The sequence below is a fragment of the Bombus vosnesenskii genome, unplaced genomic scaffold (genome assembly GCF_011952255.1).
Source record: "Bombus vosnesenskii isolate JDL3184/JDL3185 unplaced genomic scaffold, Bvos_JDL3184-5_v1.1 scf7180000013263, whole genome shotgun sequence".
NCBI classification, from domain to species: domain Eukaryota; kingdom Metazoa; phylum Arthropoda; class Insecta; order Hymenoptera; family Apidae; genus Bombus; species Bombus vosnesenskii.
The window spans coordinates 1,279,660-1,302,600 of NW_022882923.1; the positions used below are offsets into that span (position 1 = coordinate 1,279,660).

At 31.8% G+C, this 22,941-nt stretch overlaps 1 protein-coding gene across 2 annotated transcripts in view; it reads right to left on the reverse strand.

Moving 5' to 3' along the window:
- Positions 1-22,941, reverse strand: part of LOC117234864 — a 59,994-nt gene that overhangs the window by 6,893 nt on the left and 30,160 nt on the right. For both annotated transcript variants that reach the window (XM_033496459.1, XM_033496449.1), the window contains exons 2-3: positions 6,519-6,724; positions 84-219 (exon numbers count right to left, since the gene is read on the reverse strand). In XM_033496459.1, coding sequence (XP_033352350.1) covers positions 84-219; positions 6,519-6,724 — 342 coding nt within the window. The remainder of the gene's footprint in view (positions 1-83; positions 220-6,518; positions 6,725-22,941) is intronic.

The following is a 22,941-nucleotide window of genomic DNA, read 5'->3' on the forward strand; positions in this document are numbered from 1 at the left end:
ATGCAATAACTATTTGTTATAATATTAGTTTCTATGTGTCGGCCGTTCTTCGTATGAATCGAAAATAAAATTGCGGTACTTACTAGCCACATGCATGTAAGCAAGGTCTACCAAAGTAGTGAATGATGGAGAATCGCCAGAAACCTCGCAGAGATATTTTCCAGTGTAGTTTGGCTGCAGGTCCCTTAAAACTACGCGATGATCATCACTTTTATTTAGCTGCAAAGTACCAGTAAAAATCTATTAATCACACCTGAAACAGGATATCAATTAGCTGCAATTGAAGTTAAAGAACGAACACAAAAATATAGTTAAATAAACGAAAAAAAAAGAAATATAATGAAAATCTTCAAAACAAAACGTATTTTCTATATCTTGAAAATTTAGTGATGGGATGGTAGTCGGCATCAATATCAATCGTGATGGTTAGTTTCATATTTGTTATAAATGTCGATAAAATATTCCTGTAAATATGTTTTCATCATGATGCAACAACAAATTTCAGAGATTTTCCACGTATTCGATGCATTTCGATGAAACATAAATCTTGAAACGTTGTGTGCATCTATCTGTAATACAGAATAATTGTTTTATGTCGGCATAACTTATTCGAATAAAATTCGATATCGATAGTTGTACGATAAGATAAGCGCATATTTTTCTGCGAACGTCATCGTAATCGAATTTGGAACGATGTAATTAAATTAAAATTGAGAAATCGCTCCAATATGAAGCCGGCCGGTTCATGCTACTGTGACTCGATACAGTTCGAGTAAATTCAGCGGCGATGATTACAGGAAGGTCTGAACTGCGAACGGAGCGCGTACCATTTATTGCAAATCGATCGCATTTACTCGTTCCCTTTGACATCCTCGCACATTCGCCCGTTTCTGACAAACAATACCTCACAACATCGATTAATTACATGTTGCCAGTGGCAGCATATAAATCACACAATCAATTTTCGTCGAGTGGTGTGAACACTCTCATGATCTAAGTTGCCAATCGACCGTACATATTCATTGAACGAACACAATAACTTAACATATTTCTTCATACTTGAACGATAATCTGGATGCGCGATAAGGTCGAGCTATGGAATTTTTTAATTTTGCAAAAATGCAAGGAATATCGATATTCAATTTCTTGTAGTGTCTCGATACTTCGTGGCATTTTAATAGATAATTAAACACGCGGATAAACTTTTAAAAAATGTAATTTTAGTTTATTGTAGCATTGCTTTAGTTTATTAGTAGTTTATTGCTTTTAGGTGATAATTTTTATTGCGTTTTTTTTTATACTTTCATGTTATGTAATATTTGAACGTGGTATATCGCTAAATAGATTTTTATGTATGAATACATGTAATATGCAAAAATACATAAAATATGTATAAGAAATATGCACACGCGTTATAACATCTAGCAGGTAAAAATATTCGTAATTATATATTACATTTTAAATATACAGAAAACGTAACACAATATATAATACATTAACTTAGAATTATATTTCTTCGTGACTGAGATATAGTCAGGTGGATCGATTACCAACGCTAAGAAGAGGATAATTTCTTCCTTCTGTTTGAATTAATAATAACAATAAACGATATAAACGATAATATTTACAATTAAGGCACTTGAAAGTAAAATCTTGTCCCTGGCTTAATCACAGAACCTTGAGTCTCAAAAGAGCAATTTTTAATATTCCTACAAATGTAGGAACTTTGCTGTTTCCTAATATCTTAATATCACTAATGTGACTTTGATGTACTATTTCAATTCTTGCAGACGTGTGAAAAAAGCAAAGAAGTAATCTCGTGGAAATAGCACGCCAGATTTCGCTCGGAGGTTAAGTATGGCTCGCTCGTTCGTAAGAACCTTATAGCGTTCCGATTTCTCAGCATACGCACGAATCGGGTGTATAATTTTCATTCTCTGAAAATATAACATCGCGGTGTATTGTTCATGCATTCGAAGAATTATGTGGAGAAGAAGAAAAACGGATTGCACGGAGAGAATTACGGATAAAACGTATCGCTGGGAAATAAGTAGGGATCGATCGACTATATTCGATCGGAGTGCAGTCACGCATCGGTTCGGTTGGTTCATTGTACATACCATTTCACACCATGTCTCTCTCTAACCTCCATCGATTCGACAATTCGCTGCCGGCCACCACGCATAAATTCATCCTGGCTGACTGACAATTTTAATAATGTTACTGTTTGTGAAATACGAAGTGCCAGTGTCTGTTAACCTCATGTACACCCTATTCCCTTCGTTCTATTTGCTACTGTGTGTGCAATTGTACCTACAGTTGCACCTATGATTCCCTTAGGGAATACATTGCGACAAAAATGATGCAAACTATGTAATGGCCAATGAATTTACATGATGATTACGTGTTGAGTCGGTGTGAGTAGCTTATAGAGAAAGCATTTCGAATGAAAGAATAATTTTCTAGCTGAGAAATTGATTTTAGTTGCGATACAAACAAATAAATGATCGAACGGAATTATGTCTTCATCAGTCTTTCGTCTTTACTCGCATTTAAGTATGCAGCTACAGTATGTAATTTCAAGTTGCCTTGCGTTGAAGTATTTATCTTGTGATGAACAATGTTGCTGATTTAGTTATCGTGTATAGATATCCTGTTTATGTGTAAGATGTATACATTTTTTGTATGTTCTTATAAATAATAATCTTTATTCTATTTTTATTAATTTTATCTTTGATTCATATATTTAGATTTACGCTTTTTACAGGCTGTCAATCGGAAGGAAACGATATAAGGTATTACTATAATGATATTACGTGACGTTGAGCTGTTACGAATGAATGCTATTACCTTGTTACTCTATGTTTTATTGCGTGGTTATTATTGACTGATCGATGTGTTATATTAGGATCCGGTGTTTACTCGAAAGTAAAAGTTATAGACGATGTACTTGGGAACGCTGGATACAGTAGAAATTTTTTTAGGAAAAAGACGGAAGTATCTGGAAGAAAATGTTGCCTGCTAAACAGGTTCCAGCGTTTAGTTTTCTATAAGATATTCTGAAGACGTTAGGTACGCTAACATGCCATAAACGAGTTCTAGAAATTTTCTTTTCCTTGTAACTTTAATATGAAAATAATAATATAATTTGTTAATTAAATTTTATACATATGCATCAGTAAGCAGTTCTCAAGTTATAAATACTAAGTATAATGCTAAAGAAATTCGATTTTAATTTTATTTTAGCAAGATTTTTCAAAAATATGATTTTTACTTAAAGCCGACTGTAGAAGTTTACTATGCTGAAGCAATTTTTAACCGGACTAGGCCATAAAAGTCGGTATTACTAACTTATTTTCTCTCTTACAGATCAAAGGTGGCTAGAATCTTTTGGCGCATCGTGTAAGATTACAGCGCTATTCAGTAGTAGACTTAGAACGAGGCTAAAAAGAAAAATATTCATTGCGATCACGATATCCATTGACCGAGAAAAAGAAAATTGCAAGGGAGAGGCTAACGCTACATCTAGCCTACTAATAAATTTTTATTACTTTTATTAGTGCTTTTAAACACTTTTTCCCCTCACTTTAAGTACATATTATCACATATGTTATATACTATGGATAAGAAACTTGTATAAATATAGCGAACAGAGTTCACGATACATAAGTACACACGTTATAAACATTAATTTGAGAAGATTATTACGGTTGTCCAATGAAATTATTTCATCTGCAACGTATCATTTTGCACAATACAATTTTAACACTTTATACAACATTTGAATATATTTTGCGAGATTTGCAAATTATTCATTATTGCAATATTCATGATTTGTCTACCAATCACATTTCGATAAAGCAAGAATATACCTACGTAAATTGAACTACTTAATTTATAATAATCTTTCCTTTCACAAATATTTAATTCGACGAATACAAGTGAGGTTAAATCCAGTATTACACCAGTTTCCACCTAAAAACAGGGTGAGCATACATCAGCTCCAGAATTAATCTTGTCGAAAACAAAGTTTCCCGGCGAACATGTATCCGTATAAAAAAGAGGTCGTATCGAAATTTTTGTTGCTCCATATATTACTCCCCGTGAAGTGGTAGGTGTGCGTTACGATTTATCGATTCAAGGGGTTGTCCGTACTTTCCGCCGGTAAAATCTAATTGGAAAAGCATTGCGTGCATGAAAACGCTCCAGTGGTTAGTCGGTCGATCGTCCACGTTGGTTCGTGTACATGGAATTCGTGACGTCGCGTAAAGCCCTTAACAGATTTTTAACTTGCATCGAAGCGTTGATTTTGTGGCGTCCACTCGTTTCTTTTCTCTGATACGCGTTCCGCACTGCACGCGAACACCGTGTGCTTTGTTTCGTATTGTATCACTCCTATATAGCTCCTAAATAGTTCTGAAATAGTTTTATGGGATCAAAGAAAGTTGTACTTTTTATGGAAGAAAGATACTTTCGATACGGATTTCGTGACTTAGTCGGACGATAGAATAGAAGATAATTTTTCAGTGATTTGTGAAGATAGCTCATTGTATAATTTTAAAGAAAAATGTTTCGTTTTGAAACTATGTTAACTCTTTCAGACTATCATGGGGCGAAAGTTCATCGTAATGTATGAAGATTACAGGGAGAGAACGTAATGAGGTACGTTTTCTATTTTTTACAGAGAAAGTAATTTTGCGATTCGTTATGCTGTCCATTCATCTCATTATCAAATTTGGGTTTCTTTATTCTCTTCAAAATTAAAAGATATGAATAGATAATTAAATTTTACGTAATAAATAAATCGAATTAAAGTAGTACAATAGTTTTAAGCGTAGAATTGCTTTGTTGCTTCGATGTATTTAAGAAGGGTCGATAAGAGAATTCAGAGGATTGTTTCAAGATTTCGTTAAATTAATTAAACTGTCTAAAAGAACATGGTTTACACCCGGAAGCTTCGAGCAGTTCCAACTAATCAGGATTTCTTCCAGATCAGCCAGTCGTAGCAACGGTACATTCTGCTTGGTCACCAGTATTTGTGCACGCTTTTAGCAAATTAGAATGTGACTGACGAAATTTTAACGTTCTATCGATTGTCTGTGTACTAGAATGGAATATATGTTTTTGCATTTTCTTAAAAATACCGATCCTTCATTGATTTCCTTTTTTCTTTGAATTTTCAATGCTTAATATATAATAATGATTGATAATAATATTTTTTATGTTCTATCTTTATTTCTTAAAGTACTTGGAAGATAATAAACTATTTTAAATACTTATCTATTAATTCAGATAGATGGTAATACAAGAAAGATATACATATTTCGTATCTTCTCTGTTCCCTGTTCAAATGTTTAATTCCTGACAATTTCATCCATTAGAAAGCTCGCAGCAGTATAGAAAGTACAGAGCAATATATCTGTTTCGAAAGCTTCTCTAATCAATGTTTCGAGTATTACCCTCACATAAATCGTTGCCACCCTCACTATTCACGGTACAGCACTGTAGACATAAAAAAATTAGTCAATACGATTTAGCAGTTAAAAAATAATTCTTGAAAGTCGAAAGCTAACGTTAAAACAAGAATTACTATTATTTATATTAGTTTCACAGAATTCAAAATTATACTTAAATTATGTTTTACGTAATATATAGCAAATGTATTTTTTTCAATGACACCAAAATATTGAAAATATTTGTTCTGAAAAATTTTGACATGAAATTTATAAATTATTCTTTAATTATGTATGATATTTTAAAGATAGTTAAACATTGATAACGAAGGTACTGCTGTGAAGAACATTTTAAATTAAAAACTATGGGTAACAAAATGTCAATTGGCCTGACATAATTGGGAAGTTCATTAACAAAGCTAGGAAATGAAAATTTCGTAGATGTTCATGCCATGAAAAATACAGCGAATACAGGGTGTACATTTAATTACTTAAACGATATGGTATATGTGCTCGTATATAGGTATGTAGTCTGTCAGGTACAACTATATAATAAAGTAGGACATGAATGGTACTAACAAACTTTCACGCTTAGCGAAACTTGGGGAAATATAATCCGAGAGACTCACTTCCGTTTCCTCGGTTCTCGACGATTGCACGTCAGGTGCGAATGTAAAACGTGATTCGCACAGGGTCGCCTTCCAACTTTTAATAAGTAAGAAATTCTGGGAGTGTTCCTAGCTCGAAATAACTCGACGACAATTCTCTGAGTAGCGTCCAGCAGATTACTGTTGCGAAATCTCAAAAACCGCCTTATTTAACCAACTTTAATTAGTGAAACAACCGATTATAAGCCATCGTTTAGATATTTTTCAAATCTTAACATAAAAACAGTGAAATATTATGAACTTATTAAAACAGAAATAGAATAATTTATTTAAGTAATGTAAATAAAATAATCGAAGGGAAAAGATCATCTTTGACATTGTGCAATTTTATAAAAATAAAATATTTGTGAATGATACTGAATATTATATGAATAGATCGTAAGACATGAATACTTACAATGACCTTATTACCCAATTCTCCAAAAGTACTTGTCGGTGGCAATTCTTTAGGAACGTATCGAAAAAATTCAGAACCTTTGTAGTACCATTTCATTACGTATAAAGTATCTGATTCTAAATCGTATCCGCAACTCATATTGACAGTCGTGCCAGCTGCTACAGCCAATGGAATATCGATAGATATATTCTTAAGTCCGCGTACACCTGAAAATAAAATAAAACGATATGATTGTTCCACTAGCATTTATATACATATAGTAATATATGAAATTTGTTTCTGCATATTTTGATGCAAGAATTATATAATAAAAAAATTTCTTATGAAGATGATTTGTATGTAAAATGTTACGTTTTATGAAATTGTCTATAAAATAATATTTTAATCAGATTTAGGAGTTTTGCTTAATTTAATTCAGATTGACATAATTGTGTTTGTCTATTATTAGTCGTTTTAATATATTTGAATTCTCTTTCTATCTAGTTGCTATCTTTTTTCTACATCTTTCTATCTCTTCGCCCCATTTACTCTTTAGGATACATTCTCAAATTTTTTGTGAATTAAAAAGATCTAAATTTTAGCATTAAATTAACCACGCCGTAAATGTTATTATTTAGTAAAAAATCGAATATTTACTTTTTTAAACAAGTTTGTCAGATAAAGGAAAAGCTCTCCTATAGAAATTGTAAACCTTCCTTTAAGGTATACAAAGTTAAGCGACAAGCATTTATCCTATAATAACTTAAACAGACAAGTACTTACGAAACTTTCTACGTAAGCTTAGCAACGTCAGCGTCGACGTTACTCGCCCATGGGATTACATTCCCAAGAAAAGAATTGCGTGAAAAGGGTAGGAAAAAGTTTCGACATTGACATCGATTTTTAAATATTACTCTAGGGAACTATGCGGTTTTACTCGTTTTTCAGATGGTAATAATACGCGTTTTCAACTTTTGTCGCCTAATATTTCCATATACGTAGAAGCATCTAAAACTTTCTATTGTGTTAAATTCTAATCACGGATAAGGCTTACTCTCGTGAAAGTTCCACACTTTATCTTTAACTGTGTGAATTAAAATTTACATTTACCTGAAATGATAGTTTTCATGGGAAATATGAAACCATATTCGTTGTTATAGTATCATGATATTTACGAGAAATAATATGCTGTAAATATAAATGAGAGAAATAATTATGCCCCTGCGTTTGCTTTTTCCTTTAAAGGAAACATAATGTTTAATAGTTAAAATTGTATTTATGTGCTGTTGATATTTAAGATTATGTATTTTAATTCTTCTTGATTTCTAGTAAACTGTTTTTACATTTTAAATTAAGGCTTCAGAACATCAATTATTTTAGCATTTACAATTATATTCTTATGCATTCTGAAAGTAATAGACTAGAATTCCTGGATATTTTAAACGTAAGTATTAATTAAGCATAATTTTAACCTTTTCATTCTCAAAATGATTACAAACATTTGTCTGTAATTTTTCCACCTAATACGATCATACGACAGATAAATGATTCCCATAAATATTTTATAATTAGGAACATATAAGGAAATAAAATAAAACCATATCCATAATTATAATATATAATTGATTCTCAATAAAAGCCACGTTCTTTTTTATAATTCTAAATATCTAACCATACAACTACACCATCGCAACAAAAGGGTTGATATATCGACTGTCGTATGAAGTTCGATTTTATTCCAATCGAAATATTTTTTCTTAATTTCCTTGTATTTATTGTGGTTTGAAAATTGGATAATTTAAATAATTTTCAATCTAGAATTCAATTTTTCCATTATAACGAGAATAACTACTGATAAATAATTTTCTCGTTTCTTGCTTCTCCGAATTCAATTGAAACTTGTATGTACGTATTTCCAGAATAACAAGATCGCTGCGATAGAGATCCAAACGGTACATCTTATATTTATGATTAGACCTATAACAGAATGAATATGTGATGCAACCGCCTACGGTAATGTTTGTCTATTCACGATAAGAGGATGTGCCATATTCCGAGCTCACAGTTATCGCCAACGGTTTGAAAACTTTGTCCGTTTCGTCGGTGTTTCGGCTTAAGGGAGGAAAAAAATCTGTCGCAAGTTAAACGTCTAGCTCGTGGATTTGCGAGATCAGCACGCGATGAACGTGAGTGGCATTTGCGATGCCAGACTAACGTTCCAGCTTCGTCATTAATTAACCGTTTTTCATGGAAACGCGAAACTTGTTAATTATTCATGATACAACGTATACAGAGCCAGGATACTGCACGTGTAACGTAATTAGTTCCTAATTGATCTAATAAATAATTATAAAGGTACCACATTAAGAAGCATGATACACGTTTCTTATCCTTCTATATTCCTTTCCCAATCTTACTGTGTTTATTATAGTAAATTTATTATAATAATATATTGCAGTAGCATATTATATAAATTACGTTCTTAATAGGTACAAATGTTTCGTTTTACGAGAACGAATATTCTCACCTGTTGTGAATAGATACCATTTAGACTTACGGAATTATAGAATATCGTTTTCATACATTGTCTAAAAATTCAGCGGTATCAGAATTATTTATAATAAAAAAGGGATGGGAAAAATATCTAATTTCCACTAAATATTTAATCTAATGTTTATGACTTCACCTCGTTTGGATAACAATCTACCAACGTTCACATAATCGACCGTTTATTCGAATCCATGTTCTATCATAGTTATCATAAAGCTTGGTGCGTTGGCAAAGGCTAATTAGATTAATGTAATGGTTACACAGGTCTCGGAATTGTGCATACATAGATGATGATCGTGTAGAATCAGTTGTTTGACTGAAGACACAGCGGGAGACGCACACATTCATCCGGCAGATTGTTTCAGTGAGATTTAAATACCCGCTGGTCGCTAATCACCTCGCTAATCCTTAATTACTGCCCTAGCCCGATTGTTATTCGCATCACGGGTTCGTGGAACACGCACCTTCCATTTTTGGAAGATGAAACCTTCCCATAAATAACAGTACCCCGAGACAATGGCGTTGCATAAACTCGCTACCTATATATCAACTCTCTTGCCCTTAAATTATCGCTGGAATAATAGGGCAAGCGTAGCTAGATCCCAAAATCGTTTTCCTTCACGACCACTTTGCCGCGTTCTTCGTCAAATTGCGCAGCCAAACGTTAAACACAGACCATTCGGGATTAGGTACACTACATTCTGTTATTTAGATTTCGAAACCCTCCTAAAGAGTTACAGTTTATATAATTGAAGTAGGTTTCAAAGACGACAGATTTTGTATGCGATTACAACCATTTTTTTCGTTAGGAAGTGAACGCGTCGAAAAATAGACTCATGATATATATTGCTAATTTATAATTTATCTTTAGAACTGATCATCTGCAATTTATTATTTTTATAAATATTATCATTCGCTAAATTTTTATTGTCTCATAATATCGTATGCAAATTTTACCAAGATGTAGACGATACCTTACAAATCGATTTAATCGGGATATATTACATTATTCTGTAGTTCGTTTGTAAAATGAAAGTGATAGAATAATCAATTTATAAAGGTAATTTAAATTCTAGAAAATCTCAAAAATATTATGCAAATCTGTTTGAAAGTTCAATACAAGTTATTCAACTGTAGTTAGGTTAATTTATTTCCATTTTAAAATTGATATTTTACAAGACACCCACGATACACATCTTTGTAGTATATTATTATATAAAATTTTAAGTAAAGAAAATACTTCATTTATACTATTTTCGATAATGGCTAAATGTTATTAGCCGAACATACATTTAAACACTGTACTTATTTAAGAAAATAGTTTTTAAACGAGCAATTTTTCAGTAGATGAAATTACATTCCCAAGCAACAAAAAAGGTAATTTCCACACACCTCGCTGTGGGAATTGTTTCAGTTCACAAAAGAGGGTGTGTCAATGCTATAATTAGATCGGTGCTATAATTAGCGAACGAAATCAGATTGCGTAAAGGAAATCAGATGCGGAAAGGAAATCAGATGCGTAAAGGAAATCATATTATACCTACGGATTTCTTATGTTAAAATTTAATTTGCGCTCTTAATTGGTATACAGTTAGCTGCGGCAATTTCTACAATCATACAGGGATTTATGTAGTGTCTTTATCAACCACAAGACACAGTTGTCACACATTACGATAAATTACTTTTAAATGCTCGCTTATCTCCGAATGAAGATTTTGCAAACATTTTTAAGTATACGGCGATGCCCGTTGAATTTTAATTAGGCCTTAATTACTTATATATTTCAACGGCCATATGGCGTTAGCCCCTCTAAAAAGTCTTCAAAGCATTATGCATATCCTTGGCAAGATCCCTTACGGCCGCAACGACGGAAAAGCCAAAGGCGTAAAGAGCTTGTACTTTGAAATGAGATTCCTTTCTTCCTTCAGAACTCAACTAAATGAAACCCCATCCCTGATACACCGTCGGTTGTGGACCCTTTTATTGTTTTGTATAAAACCAGGAAAAACGAGTGGAAGAGAGTCTCGGGAAATATTTGTTACAAAGAAAATATCGTACCCGGAGCGGTCTATACCATAATCTGCTTCAGCATCAAAAGAACACTGGAGTCACAGATGATAGTATGTATATTTATTGCTTTCATGTTATCAGGCATCTTGGTCTCGTATCCTTTCTATTTCAAAAGAATAATAGTGCTAATTAACTGAAAGTTATAACGATCGGCAAATAAACAAATAATATATGGTTACATTTATGAGAAGATGAGGAATATTTCGCCTAAAAATTATTCGTTTTATTTTTTCAACGAGCGAAAGATACTTGTAATGTTTCAACAAATATTTTCGAGTAAAATTAAGATAAGAAATCGCATACGTTAACAATGATCCTTTCATATTTCTTTCTCATCCTCCTAGATGTAAAAAGAAATATTTTAACAATAATATATTTTATAGAAAAGATTCAATATGATCCAAGAAACGTAACAGAGTTCAATATGTAATAAAAGATAAGTTTTAAAATGTTGAGACGCATTTAAATACTTTCGTAATACACAAGAAGCGAGTTTAATAACGCTTAATAACGTCGAAACCCCTCTGATACGAATCCATGGAAAACTAGACATTAATTCTGACGATTGGTATCGATTCGGTGAAGAAAGTGGCTAGAAGGCGGCACGAGGCCGATCTTTTAATCCAACAGATGGAAGTGTTACGATCGACTTAGTATTGCTACGTATCCGGAACGGTGCCTTGGCCGTATTTAATTTCCAATGGAAATCGAGAATCTACCAGTCGAAGCGGGCTGGCTCAGTTAATATTGTAAGATTCAGAAGCGCTCGTTGAATCTTTAAAGTTTCGAACCCGTAGCGGGAGAGACGGCCAGCAATCGGAAGCAGAAAAAGGATTTCGCCGAGTCCAAAGCGATACGAACCCTCGAAATGGTCTTGAACTTTTATACGATGCTCGTAAAAAGTTTTATAATAAAATGTACACCGGAACAGACTATCGAGGATAAGTACCTGACGTCGTCTAGTCGCATATGAGTATTTTCAAACCGCGTCTATTTCCCGGATCATTTCGTGGTTTAACGTAGCACGTATCTTTGATGTATATCACGTACACCGAATAGCTTTTTTACGTTCGTTTTATACTAAAGCTTTCAAATTTATTGTATTTAATTGCTTTTAATCTTTCATCTCTATTTATTTCTTATGTTAGAGGAAACTCGGATACTTTTGTAAATATATAATAATAGCGTGAGCTTGTACCGTTGAAGTATTGAATATTTTATATTTGGAATAAATTTTGAAGCTACTTCAATCTCTAATTTATGATGCAAGCTTCATATTTAAATATGTTCAATAAAAGTGTAACGTAAAAGAGAAATGAAATATCTTAAATTTGATAAATGCTTTTTAGATGTCAAAATATGGGCAATTGAAATAACTTGATTTAATCTTCAATGTACAATATTATATACAATTATTTGATTGGTATCTGCATGTATAGAAAGGTGCCAATCTATAAACTTTATTATTAGAAGAAATAATGAAATGGAGAAAATAAAAACAAAGTGCATTCCATGCGATTATGTGCTTATATCCCTGATTATGAAGTACTTTAATATATTTCCGGTTTAACCGGATATTTGATTCTTTCTGCTGCTTTTATAGCAGGCGTACAAAAATGTTTTAAAAACCAATTTAATGCTGATTTTAAGCAAATTTAGTGTACGTCCATTAAACGTGAATACCCAACGGTGCAGTGCGGTGCACGCTCGAAATGCTAAAATCGAGAGATTTTACATGTTATTAATATTCTTAACCTCTAAAATTACTAATAATTTCATCAATTCTCTCTCTATATATAATTCTGCTTTGTAATATTTAAATAGTTCTTATCTAAATGCATGGATGAATTCAGAATGTTATCGTAAAAATATTTGAAACGATGTTTTAAAATACTGAAAAGTTAATTTGAATATCAAGATATTGAATAAAGAAATTTATAATTTATAAGATAAATATCACTTTTATTTTCATGAATATTTTATTTCACTTAATAAACTAGTAGCTTTAACTCAGACAAATATTTATAAAATTTACTTCTCAAGTTACAATATATTTTACGTACTATACACCTTCCTTAATTAATATTCTTTTAGTTTGCATTTGTATATCTATTACAATTTTTCATAACAATAATTAGTAAATTATTTTACATATATTCTTTATTGTATATAAAAATCTTAAAAAATTAAATAAACGTTTTGTCAATGAATACAAAATAAAATGTTTCGTAATAAGTACTTTAAAGTTGAAGTAGTTTAATATTCGTAACATAGTAATGTCTTCTTACGCAGACATTATGTACGCTAATTGTAGAGATTTATTTTCACATTATGGATACGTGCTTGCAGGCAGTAATTTAATCTGTATCGCGCTATTGTTCTTCTATCTCCAAGGAGGAAGTTTACTGTTTCAAAGTACAAGCTGTGTTAACTGTTTGCGGGAATATTTTTCTCTAAATAACACGCGAGGTTGCTTTATGTTACACAATAATTTCTGACTAATGTAAAATACAAGCTACAATTAACGCCATTTAATAAATTTTATATAAATACATGAAAAGTAAATAATATATGCGTAAATTTAATAAATTCAGGAATTTGATATTTTTTCTTATTATTTTGAATATTTTATCGATAAAAATTCCGAGAATCAAAATGGGTCAAATCGTCAATCCAATCCAATTTATCATTCAGTCGAGAATAAACAAACTACTGGAAAAAGAAATACGTATTTCTGCATAGTCCGAATTGGTTCATCGTGGCAAAGTTTTGCTACAAGAAAGTCGGCGAAGTAAGTAACTCCTTTGATAACCTTTCTTTTCTTTCCTTTTATCTCTTTCTTCCATTCTCTTCTGATATGAACCCATCCTACTGAAACTGTTCCTATTGAAAACAAATGTAAGAAATCTCAATACAAATATACAGAATTTTCCATTTGTCATGACTAACAATTTTCCTATTTTTGTTGCTATATTTAATTTCCGCTACATTATATAGATAATTAGAATTTTTTAGAATTACAGAAGTTCTTTTAAGGAATATAGTCGATAACTACTTAATTTTTAGATTGCTACAACAAGAGCTATATACAGAGTTGTAAGTAATAGTTTAAGTAGAATTATGGTTTGAAACAAACATATTACAGAAATCTTGGAATATAAATTAAGGATGAAGTTTAAATGAACTGAAACACACTGAGACATATATACAGTTCGATACAGGAAGTTAAATAACTTAAACTTCATAAATAGCACTTTAACGTAGGAATTAAACCAATCTCTCCTTTAGAAACACTGTTATTTAATCTATCCGTATTTAAAACAAACATATTATCTTAGAATTACAGGTTACTATAGACTAGGCATAAAACCGAAACTAAATACAAAGCTAAAAAGAACTAAGATAAAACACATTGAGATATATACGCATACAGTTGTATAAAAGAAATTAAACAATTCTAACACTATAGATTGCAAGTAACGATATAAAATAGAATGCTGGTTTGATTATTAAATCACTCCTTGTTTCAGAAACAATTTTCTATCAACCGATCCATGTTTGGAACAAGCGTACTATGGATACGAAATATGCCACAATAGAGTTCCCAATTCCTCGTTGTCTTCTCTCGTATCAACCTCCCGCGTACCCACCCAGCTACCCTCAGTTGAAACCCTATTCTGAGCGAGCTTAACTTCGGAAGTATGTGTTGCGTGTTTGTATACGGTTGTGATTTACTCGCTTCCAGGGCTATGTATCTTCCTATGACTGGCTCCTGTGAAAACGTGGAGAGTGGCAATGCCAAGAAGAAAGCAGAGGGCGAAATTTGTCCGTTTTCTGTTGATGGTGTGCGGCAGTATAAATTCGTCTATGTATCAGTGGTGGTCTGTTGGATTGCTTTCGAAGCTTCCAGTAACGCGTTTGCCTTGCAGCATCGTAATCCTTGGAGAAGTTCATGCTGGTCACATAGTGCTGATACGGTTCCAGTTTCAAACTGGTGAAATTCTGAAAATCAGGATTTTCAGCGCTTTGCGGTTTAATTGAACCACATTTACTCTATTTTCACATTAACTCTTTGCCGACCTTCATTTATAATTTAATCTAATCTACTGGAAGTTAGGTTGCACAAATCATTTTTGGTGCTTTTCTATATGTCTTTATTATATTTTATTATATATATTATGTGTATAAAAATTTAATGCATAACTCACGTTATTGGTGTGTTTTCATGTTGCTTTATACTATGTCCAATATGTGTATAAAGAAATTGAATATATTTTTAAATTATGTATTCATTTGAATAATTCTATATACCATTCATATTCAAAGTCTACTCATTACGAAGTTTGGAACTATTTGATAATTCATTAGTGTTAAAGAACGAAAAATTTGTGGATTACATTTATGTAAATTTAAATTTCATAATTTTCTTATTAAGTATAGATCCATACAATTTTAAAGTCAAATTTAATCTATAATGCATTCATATTTTATATTCCGCTTTATTCTCGTTCATTTTTATTGGAAATACATTAAATTCTCACGTGTTTAAATTTATAGTATTCAGTAGTTAAAAACACAATGATTTCTCTAATTCCATAAGACGAGGTATTAAATTGTGAATAAAAATTATAACAGATGTTATATAGGTATATATACGAAGAATATTAATGGTAATCGATAAGTATACCTTAACTAACAATAAGTTTACTTACTTATTGTAAAAATACTTATTAAGTAAGTTAACTAACAATTAACTTACAACAAATACTTTTTCATTTTGTACATTAATTGCGTATAATTATATTACCAATTACGTATTCCTCTTCGCTTTGGTTTTACATGCAATCAAACTAGCACAATATTTTACAAAATATTTTACAGAAGCACACAGAATCGGGTTTCATTTTATATGGATTTTCAATTTTAATTTACTCAATGCATTGTAAATATTCATCCTATTTGTTTATATCATTTGTACACAAAATGTCTTTCAATATGAAATTTCAAACAAATTTCTAATCGAGGCAAATGTAAATTACCACTTACAATTATAATAATTTTCCATATGCGTGTAAAATAACGCTCACACTTCCAGCGAAGTTTTCATTATCAATTTATTTACATTCTATTTAATTAGTAATAATAGCTATTTAATTACATTCAATTATCTTATTGTATAACGATATTTTCTATTATTTTGATTCCGCAATTGTTATTGTGTATGAACTTTTGCTTTTTATTGTATTTTTTATTTAATATAATTTTGCTTTGTAGATTTCATATTATGTGAAAATGAAATAAATTCTCTCTGTTAATTATTTGTAAGGTTTTTTGGAAAAATTGGTTGACAGACAAACCTCCCGCCTGCGATTGAATCATCAACATAATGCAAACACGTCTTTAGTAGCGACGATTGGCACGTATACGAGATTCTAAGAGAAACCTGGATGGTTTAAAGTCATGAAAGTCTGGTTCAACAACCACGAAGGTGAGAAGAGTCGTAGAAAACATGAGAATATGAGTTCATTGTTGACTACGAAGGCTTGTAGACGTGTAAGGGGATTACACTTTATCCCCTCCACCCTATTGGTATAATATACAGCTATTGTTGCTGGGCTCGCTTCCTCGTAACTTCGTGTATATATCAACGAAGATACGCATATTTCTTTTTATTGCATTTTTGCACTCTCGAAACAAATAAAAATGTTACGTCGCACCTTTCCGGCATCTTAGGATTATTTCACAAACGACATTATGATATTTTATCTTGGCTTGATAAACAGCGTGCGTGAGAGGATGTGTAAAATTTCACGGAAGACAAGAATTGCGTCAATTAGAATTGTTATTATGTTGTAAATGTTTACTAACCGTTTTCTGACAAGGAACAACGATAAAATGTAAAGTTATGGAGGGAAAGTGCAAGAAGATGCATTTATGTGCAAACGTAATGCCGACAAATAAGAACATTCAGAATTAGCATTTAAAGTTTTGTTCATTACGTGCAATTAGATTCATTTTGTAGAGTGTAATTGTTGGCTAAGTTGATAGCGATTTATTTTTTATTAGATGAAAGGATTACGCTTGTTCGCTGGAAACTTGGTTCCATTCCAACAGCAGATTGCTAGTTTTTGCCATTTGGAAGCATATCTAATTAATAGAGTTTCTTGCGAAATTTCTTTTCAAAGTGATCCGCTACACACTATCTTAGAGATATCTACAAATTTTATTTTTATTCTGTTAGATGTAAATGCATTTTTTTAGTATTTCTTATTCAAACATTGGACGTCCTCTTTTTATAATTATACATAACTAATAATTGTAAGAAAATAAATTTGGAATCAGTACGTGTACCACGCAATCTACGAATTGTAAAAAAATGTCAGCTTTTAAACTTTTGCTACCTTACAAATTTCCTTCATCAAAAAATTACCTAAATGGAGAATATTATTACTAATACCCGTAATATTCAGATTAGAAGCAACATTATCAAGAGATACATTACAAGTAAAATTAAAAAAGCAATTCTAAAAGTTTGGTCCGTAGTGCATACTTGAAACAGTACAATAAAAACATCCATAATTCGACATAACCCAGCATCAGGATTTATTTTATAACGCGAACAGAGTAGCACAATTCTTTTCATCCGGCGAGTTATTGCGTAATGACGGAATAAACTAAAACAGTAGGCATTATCTGGAAACAGGGCGCAGGATATATTGGATCGTTCGGTCATCGTAAAACTGATTATCGATAGCGGATGCGGAAATGGAAGCTCTATCTGTACCACCTGTCGTTCATACGTTACGTTGAAACGAATGCTTCCTTCCGTCAAGATGACACGTGTAAATGCCCTCGATGCGCCGTCATTCGATGCGACAGAATAACACGCGTCTGTCACAAGATAAGCCGACGGAATCTGATGTTTCCTCCTAGAAACGTACGCGGTACAGGACGAAACAAAGGCGTTGCGGGTAATCATCGACAACTACAGCTCGTTCGCTACACCAGCTACTTACGCGTTCTTCCCGGTTTTTTTTCCGTTACGTGAAATTATTTTAACCTATCATTCTCGCGGAAGCGTGTAATGTTTATAGTGCAGGGATGTACGCGTGCAGTTTGATGGCGATTTCGATTCTTCGAAATCGAATCGCGCTATTTCGGGATATTTTGTTTTGCATATTGACTAGGAAAGCAATAAGATTAATTTACAGCGAATTTCATATATTAGTAATTGATAATAAAATTACAAAAATTAGAAACACATTATTCATTTGAAACTTAAGTAGAAATTGTCATTTTATTTCACATACCGTTTAGGGGAGTAGCAAGCAGTTTAGAATAAATTTTATGCGTTAATGGTTCACAATAGGGTCGCAATATAAATTAAAAACACATTATCTGATTGAAAATTATGTATAAAGTACGTAAAGTTTGAGATTACCTGTGTTGATGCTCACGCGTCGCAGTCGCAGTAGAATGGACCGTTCTACTTCAGACACTCGGGAACAACATCAGTAGAATTATAAATAAACAGACATAATGAATAGTCATAATTGAAATGCTTTTCTGTATTCATGTTAATATTATCGTAATCAGTGTTACGTTAAATTGTTGAAATCAACAATAAGTTACGACTATATGTATTTATTATTTTGTGCTGTAAAAAAAGCTAGTAAGAAACAAGTATTACATTAGAAATCAGAAAGATGAAACAACTAATCTAATTAAATATTGCGAACTATTCAATCACAACTATTTATCCCAATTTTGCAATAATTTGGTTTCAACAATTAAGACATACTGATTCATAAAATTGTTTAATTACTTATAAGCATTTTGTTCGTGTCAGTTGTTGCGAATAATCGGAGAAATCAATTTACTTCTCCTCAATGCGTTACAAGAATCTGTTTAATTAAAATTTCTCCGACTCATCCATCGATATCTACTTCCTAAGTTTGCATTATTGAATTCGTTATTTCTGCTTCGTCAAATTTTTACCCGTTAAGAGACGGATGAAAATTCGATGAAATGAAGATATATGAGATAAGTGCTTTAAAATACGCATTACACGGAGTCTTTCTTTTTGTTGTAAGTTGGAATCTAGGAACGGAGAAGCAGCAGAAAATTTACGAGAACTGTACGTGTCGGCGCGAAGCGATGTATGTATGCTTCTTTCGATCATCACTGAGACATAATGATTTTGTTCCACGTTCCATCAGGAGTCGTCCAGGTTTTTCTACGGTGCTTGATATCTCGCGAACCGATACGCAAGGCAGTTCCGCATTCGAGAATGCCTCTTCCTGTTGTTACGTCTCTTTGCACCTTTTATTTATCGTTTCATGCAGTTCAACCGCTTACGGTTCTGCTCGAGACTTTCCGGGACTGGTGTAATGAGTCGGCCAGACATCATCGCCCCCGCATTCTTTCGCATTCCGGTACCCACGCTTGCTTCGTGTAACTCGTGTCTGCATCGAAAGTGCAGTTCATTGTGAATCGCGACCTCATGCGATTTTTAGCTTTATCCAAATGCTTTCCTTTTTCTCTGTTTATTCAGATCATACACAGCAGCATAGATAGCATTAAAACTATTAATGATATGATTATTCTGACTATATATATATAAAGAAAGAAATATATTATATATATTATTTCTTTCGATAAAAACTAGAATATATTTTGTATTTAATGTTTCATTTGTGTAAGTAATTGGAAATTTGGGATAAACAATGTAATGCTTTAATACTACATAATAATTTCATATTATATTTGATATATTAGATATGTTACACGATATATGTTACATGATTGTAATATGATATGTATTATATGATATGGTATGATCTGATATATACCATATGTTACAGTTATACATTGATATTCTATATTGCAACGTATTTTGTATCAATTAGAAAGTATTAGAAAATTGATAAAAATATTAATAAAAATTACGCTTTCCTGTCAGTACATTATAAAAATGCTAATATTTGCTCCCAGAAATTGATTATAAAAGTTAATTATTGATATAAAATTCATCAAGTAAAGTATATAAAGATTCCAGTAAGTTTCTTTTCTAAAGACGCTAGTAATATTTAATTGAATTTATATATCCTGTAAATTTGATATATATTACTAAATTTAAGTAAAATGTAATTGAAATTAATTTATAGAATTAAAATAGTAATCAGTACCAACGCGGGGAAAAATGTCTTGTGCGTAGGAAATAGATTGCAAGATGAAGAGCAACACGCGGTACAAACTACGAGATGCAATGCAAACACGATACGACGCGAATCTGCAAAAGCAATTTGAATTTGCCGAGAGAGAATTTAAATTGCTTTCGAACAGTCTGAATTACAAGGTAGCTTCAAATTGTCTTCTAGCAATTCACATCCGGTTTGCATGATAGAATTCATTTCTAGTACATACAATATTAAAGTGAGAAATTTGACGATGTCGCGTCGTATCGTTGCGAATAATTCGAACGTATCGTTGCAAACTATGTCATAAAACTTCAGAATGTGTTCTCTTTTTTCTAAGAATAAAATAGACATACGCTAATAATGTACAAAATATAAAAAAATGATAATTTTTTATATTGTTGTACACTAGTTTTCGAATTTCCGATAGTTAGTGATAATAATTAGTAATATTTCGTAGTATTTCATATAACTTAAAAAAATGTTTCAACTAATAATAGAATATTCAGAAGAAACAATTTCCATCCTGTTAAATGGATTGGTGTTATTATCTAAAAGTACGATCTAACATCACCTCTTTTCATCACGCTATTTCTATTATATTTCAATTCGATCAAAATTTGATTTTGTTAAACTTTGATTAAATGCGAATTTTATATTCGATGAAATTTTACGACGAAAAAAGAATATGTATTATATTTATTTTATATTCTAGAACAGGTTATATAACATAATGTAACACTTATTAGTTTTTGTACATAAATGTGTTACGCAGAATTACAATGTATAATATCTTATTCGTCCCTAGGTCTGATAAATTGACGATGATACACGCTATGTTTGAGTTTATACAGACTATTTATACATACATGTGTTATTTAAATGGAGATTCATATATTGCTTAGTTATTAAATTTTCTTTAGTCACGTGATGTTTCGAATTATAATGTTTGGTCTGAATGATAATATAATTTGAGAATGAGATGATGAAAAGCTGAGAGGAGGAAGTGAGAGAGTATGCTTCAGGGTGAAACCCGTCAGTCCTTCAACCTTGTTGTGACAACTAGGTCTATAAACTCTGAACGCTTACATAGTTGGTGATTTGCAAAGGAAAGTGTTGGCAGCCACGAAACAGGTGTCTCGTGTAGCAAACTTTCCCTGCAGATATGCATTTAATCCATTCTATCTAATAATAAAGCAATGCCTGCGCTAATCACAACTAGCATTACGTGCGTGAATAAGTGTACATAAAATAAATATTTATTAAAATCGTTGAAAATAATTTTAGTTTTATTATGTTGCCTATATTCTCATATCTTGGTAAAAAATTTATCAATCTGCAGTTATTAACTATTTATCAATCTATAGTTATTATGTCGTATAAAGTTGTACTTTTCTCTGTGATTAATGTACCCTTGAAGGTAGACGAAAATTACGATAAATATTATCATCATAATTCTGAAGCTTCATTTGGTAACAGCAAGGGAACGGATATAAAGAAAGTAGCAGCTAGTTGATTAGATTTATTACACGCAGTAATGAAAGGACATTGGTACGTGAAGTGATGAAGACGGCAAGTCTATTAGGAAGTCAGGAGTCGTTAAGCTAGGTTTAACATACGTGTAACTAATGAGTCTGGTTTTATTTCGCAATAAATAAAACCCTAGTTACCCGTGAGATCCTCAATTTACTTGTTAAATAATGATAAATGACACTGACACCTCAAATAGATCTTGGAAATAAATTAAAAATATAGTATACTGTTTTACTAAAATGTGTTAACAGTCTGTATAGCAAAGAACATGATCTTGAAAATATCCTAATAATGGAGCAATGCATATAATTTAGTGTGCAATATTGTGTATAAATACACTATAAACAAATAAATCTAAACGATAGAAAACTTTTGAAATTAGAAATAAATTGAAAGTCTGTTATCGACGTCGGAACCATAAGTTCAATTAAAACGCGCGATATTCGATTTTGTCATGCGGGACTACTATGTCATAATATAGAAAAACGAAGCAAAATGCAATAAAATCCACGATAAAATTCCGATGGTTTTGTCGCCAATTTTCATTGACTATTCTTGCAAAATCATTTAATCGTGACGAACTCGTTAAAAATTAAATTATGATATCTACTCGCTCGAATCTTTTAAAAATTTGCAATTCTTAAAAGATTATTAATCGAGGCTCCTCTGATCAGAATTCGAATAACAGATTTAATTAAATTCCGTGCCAGTGGGTTTTGATTTTCTGTTATCGTGCTCGCGGATGTGTTCAAACTCTGCACCACTTTCCAGTTCGGTTATCAATACAAAATGGTAAAAATGAAAATACCATTCACGGTATAATTCCGCGAAAGTTTATTCTTTGTTATATTTTACATACGTTGTTGCATAAAATACTTTGTTATTTAATACTGTATAGCTTGACAGAAAATTAATATCTGTAGAATATGTATCTACAGATATATATATATATAGTGTATTTATAAGATAAATATCAGGACGTGTAGATTGTCCAAAGTTATTCACCAAAGGTTTAACACAGTTTCTGCCTCTCATTTGTAAAACAATTCCAACTTTGCTTCTTACACATCCTTTTGAACTTTGAACCTTTTTAT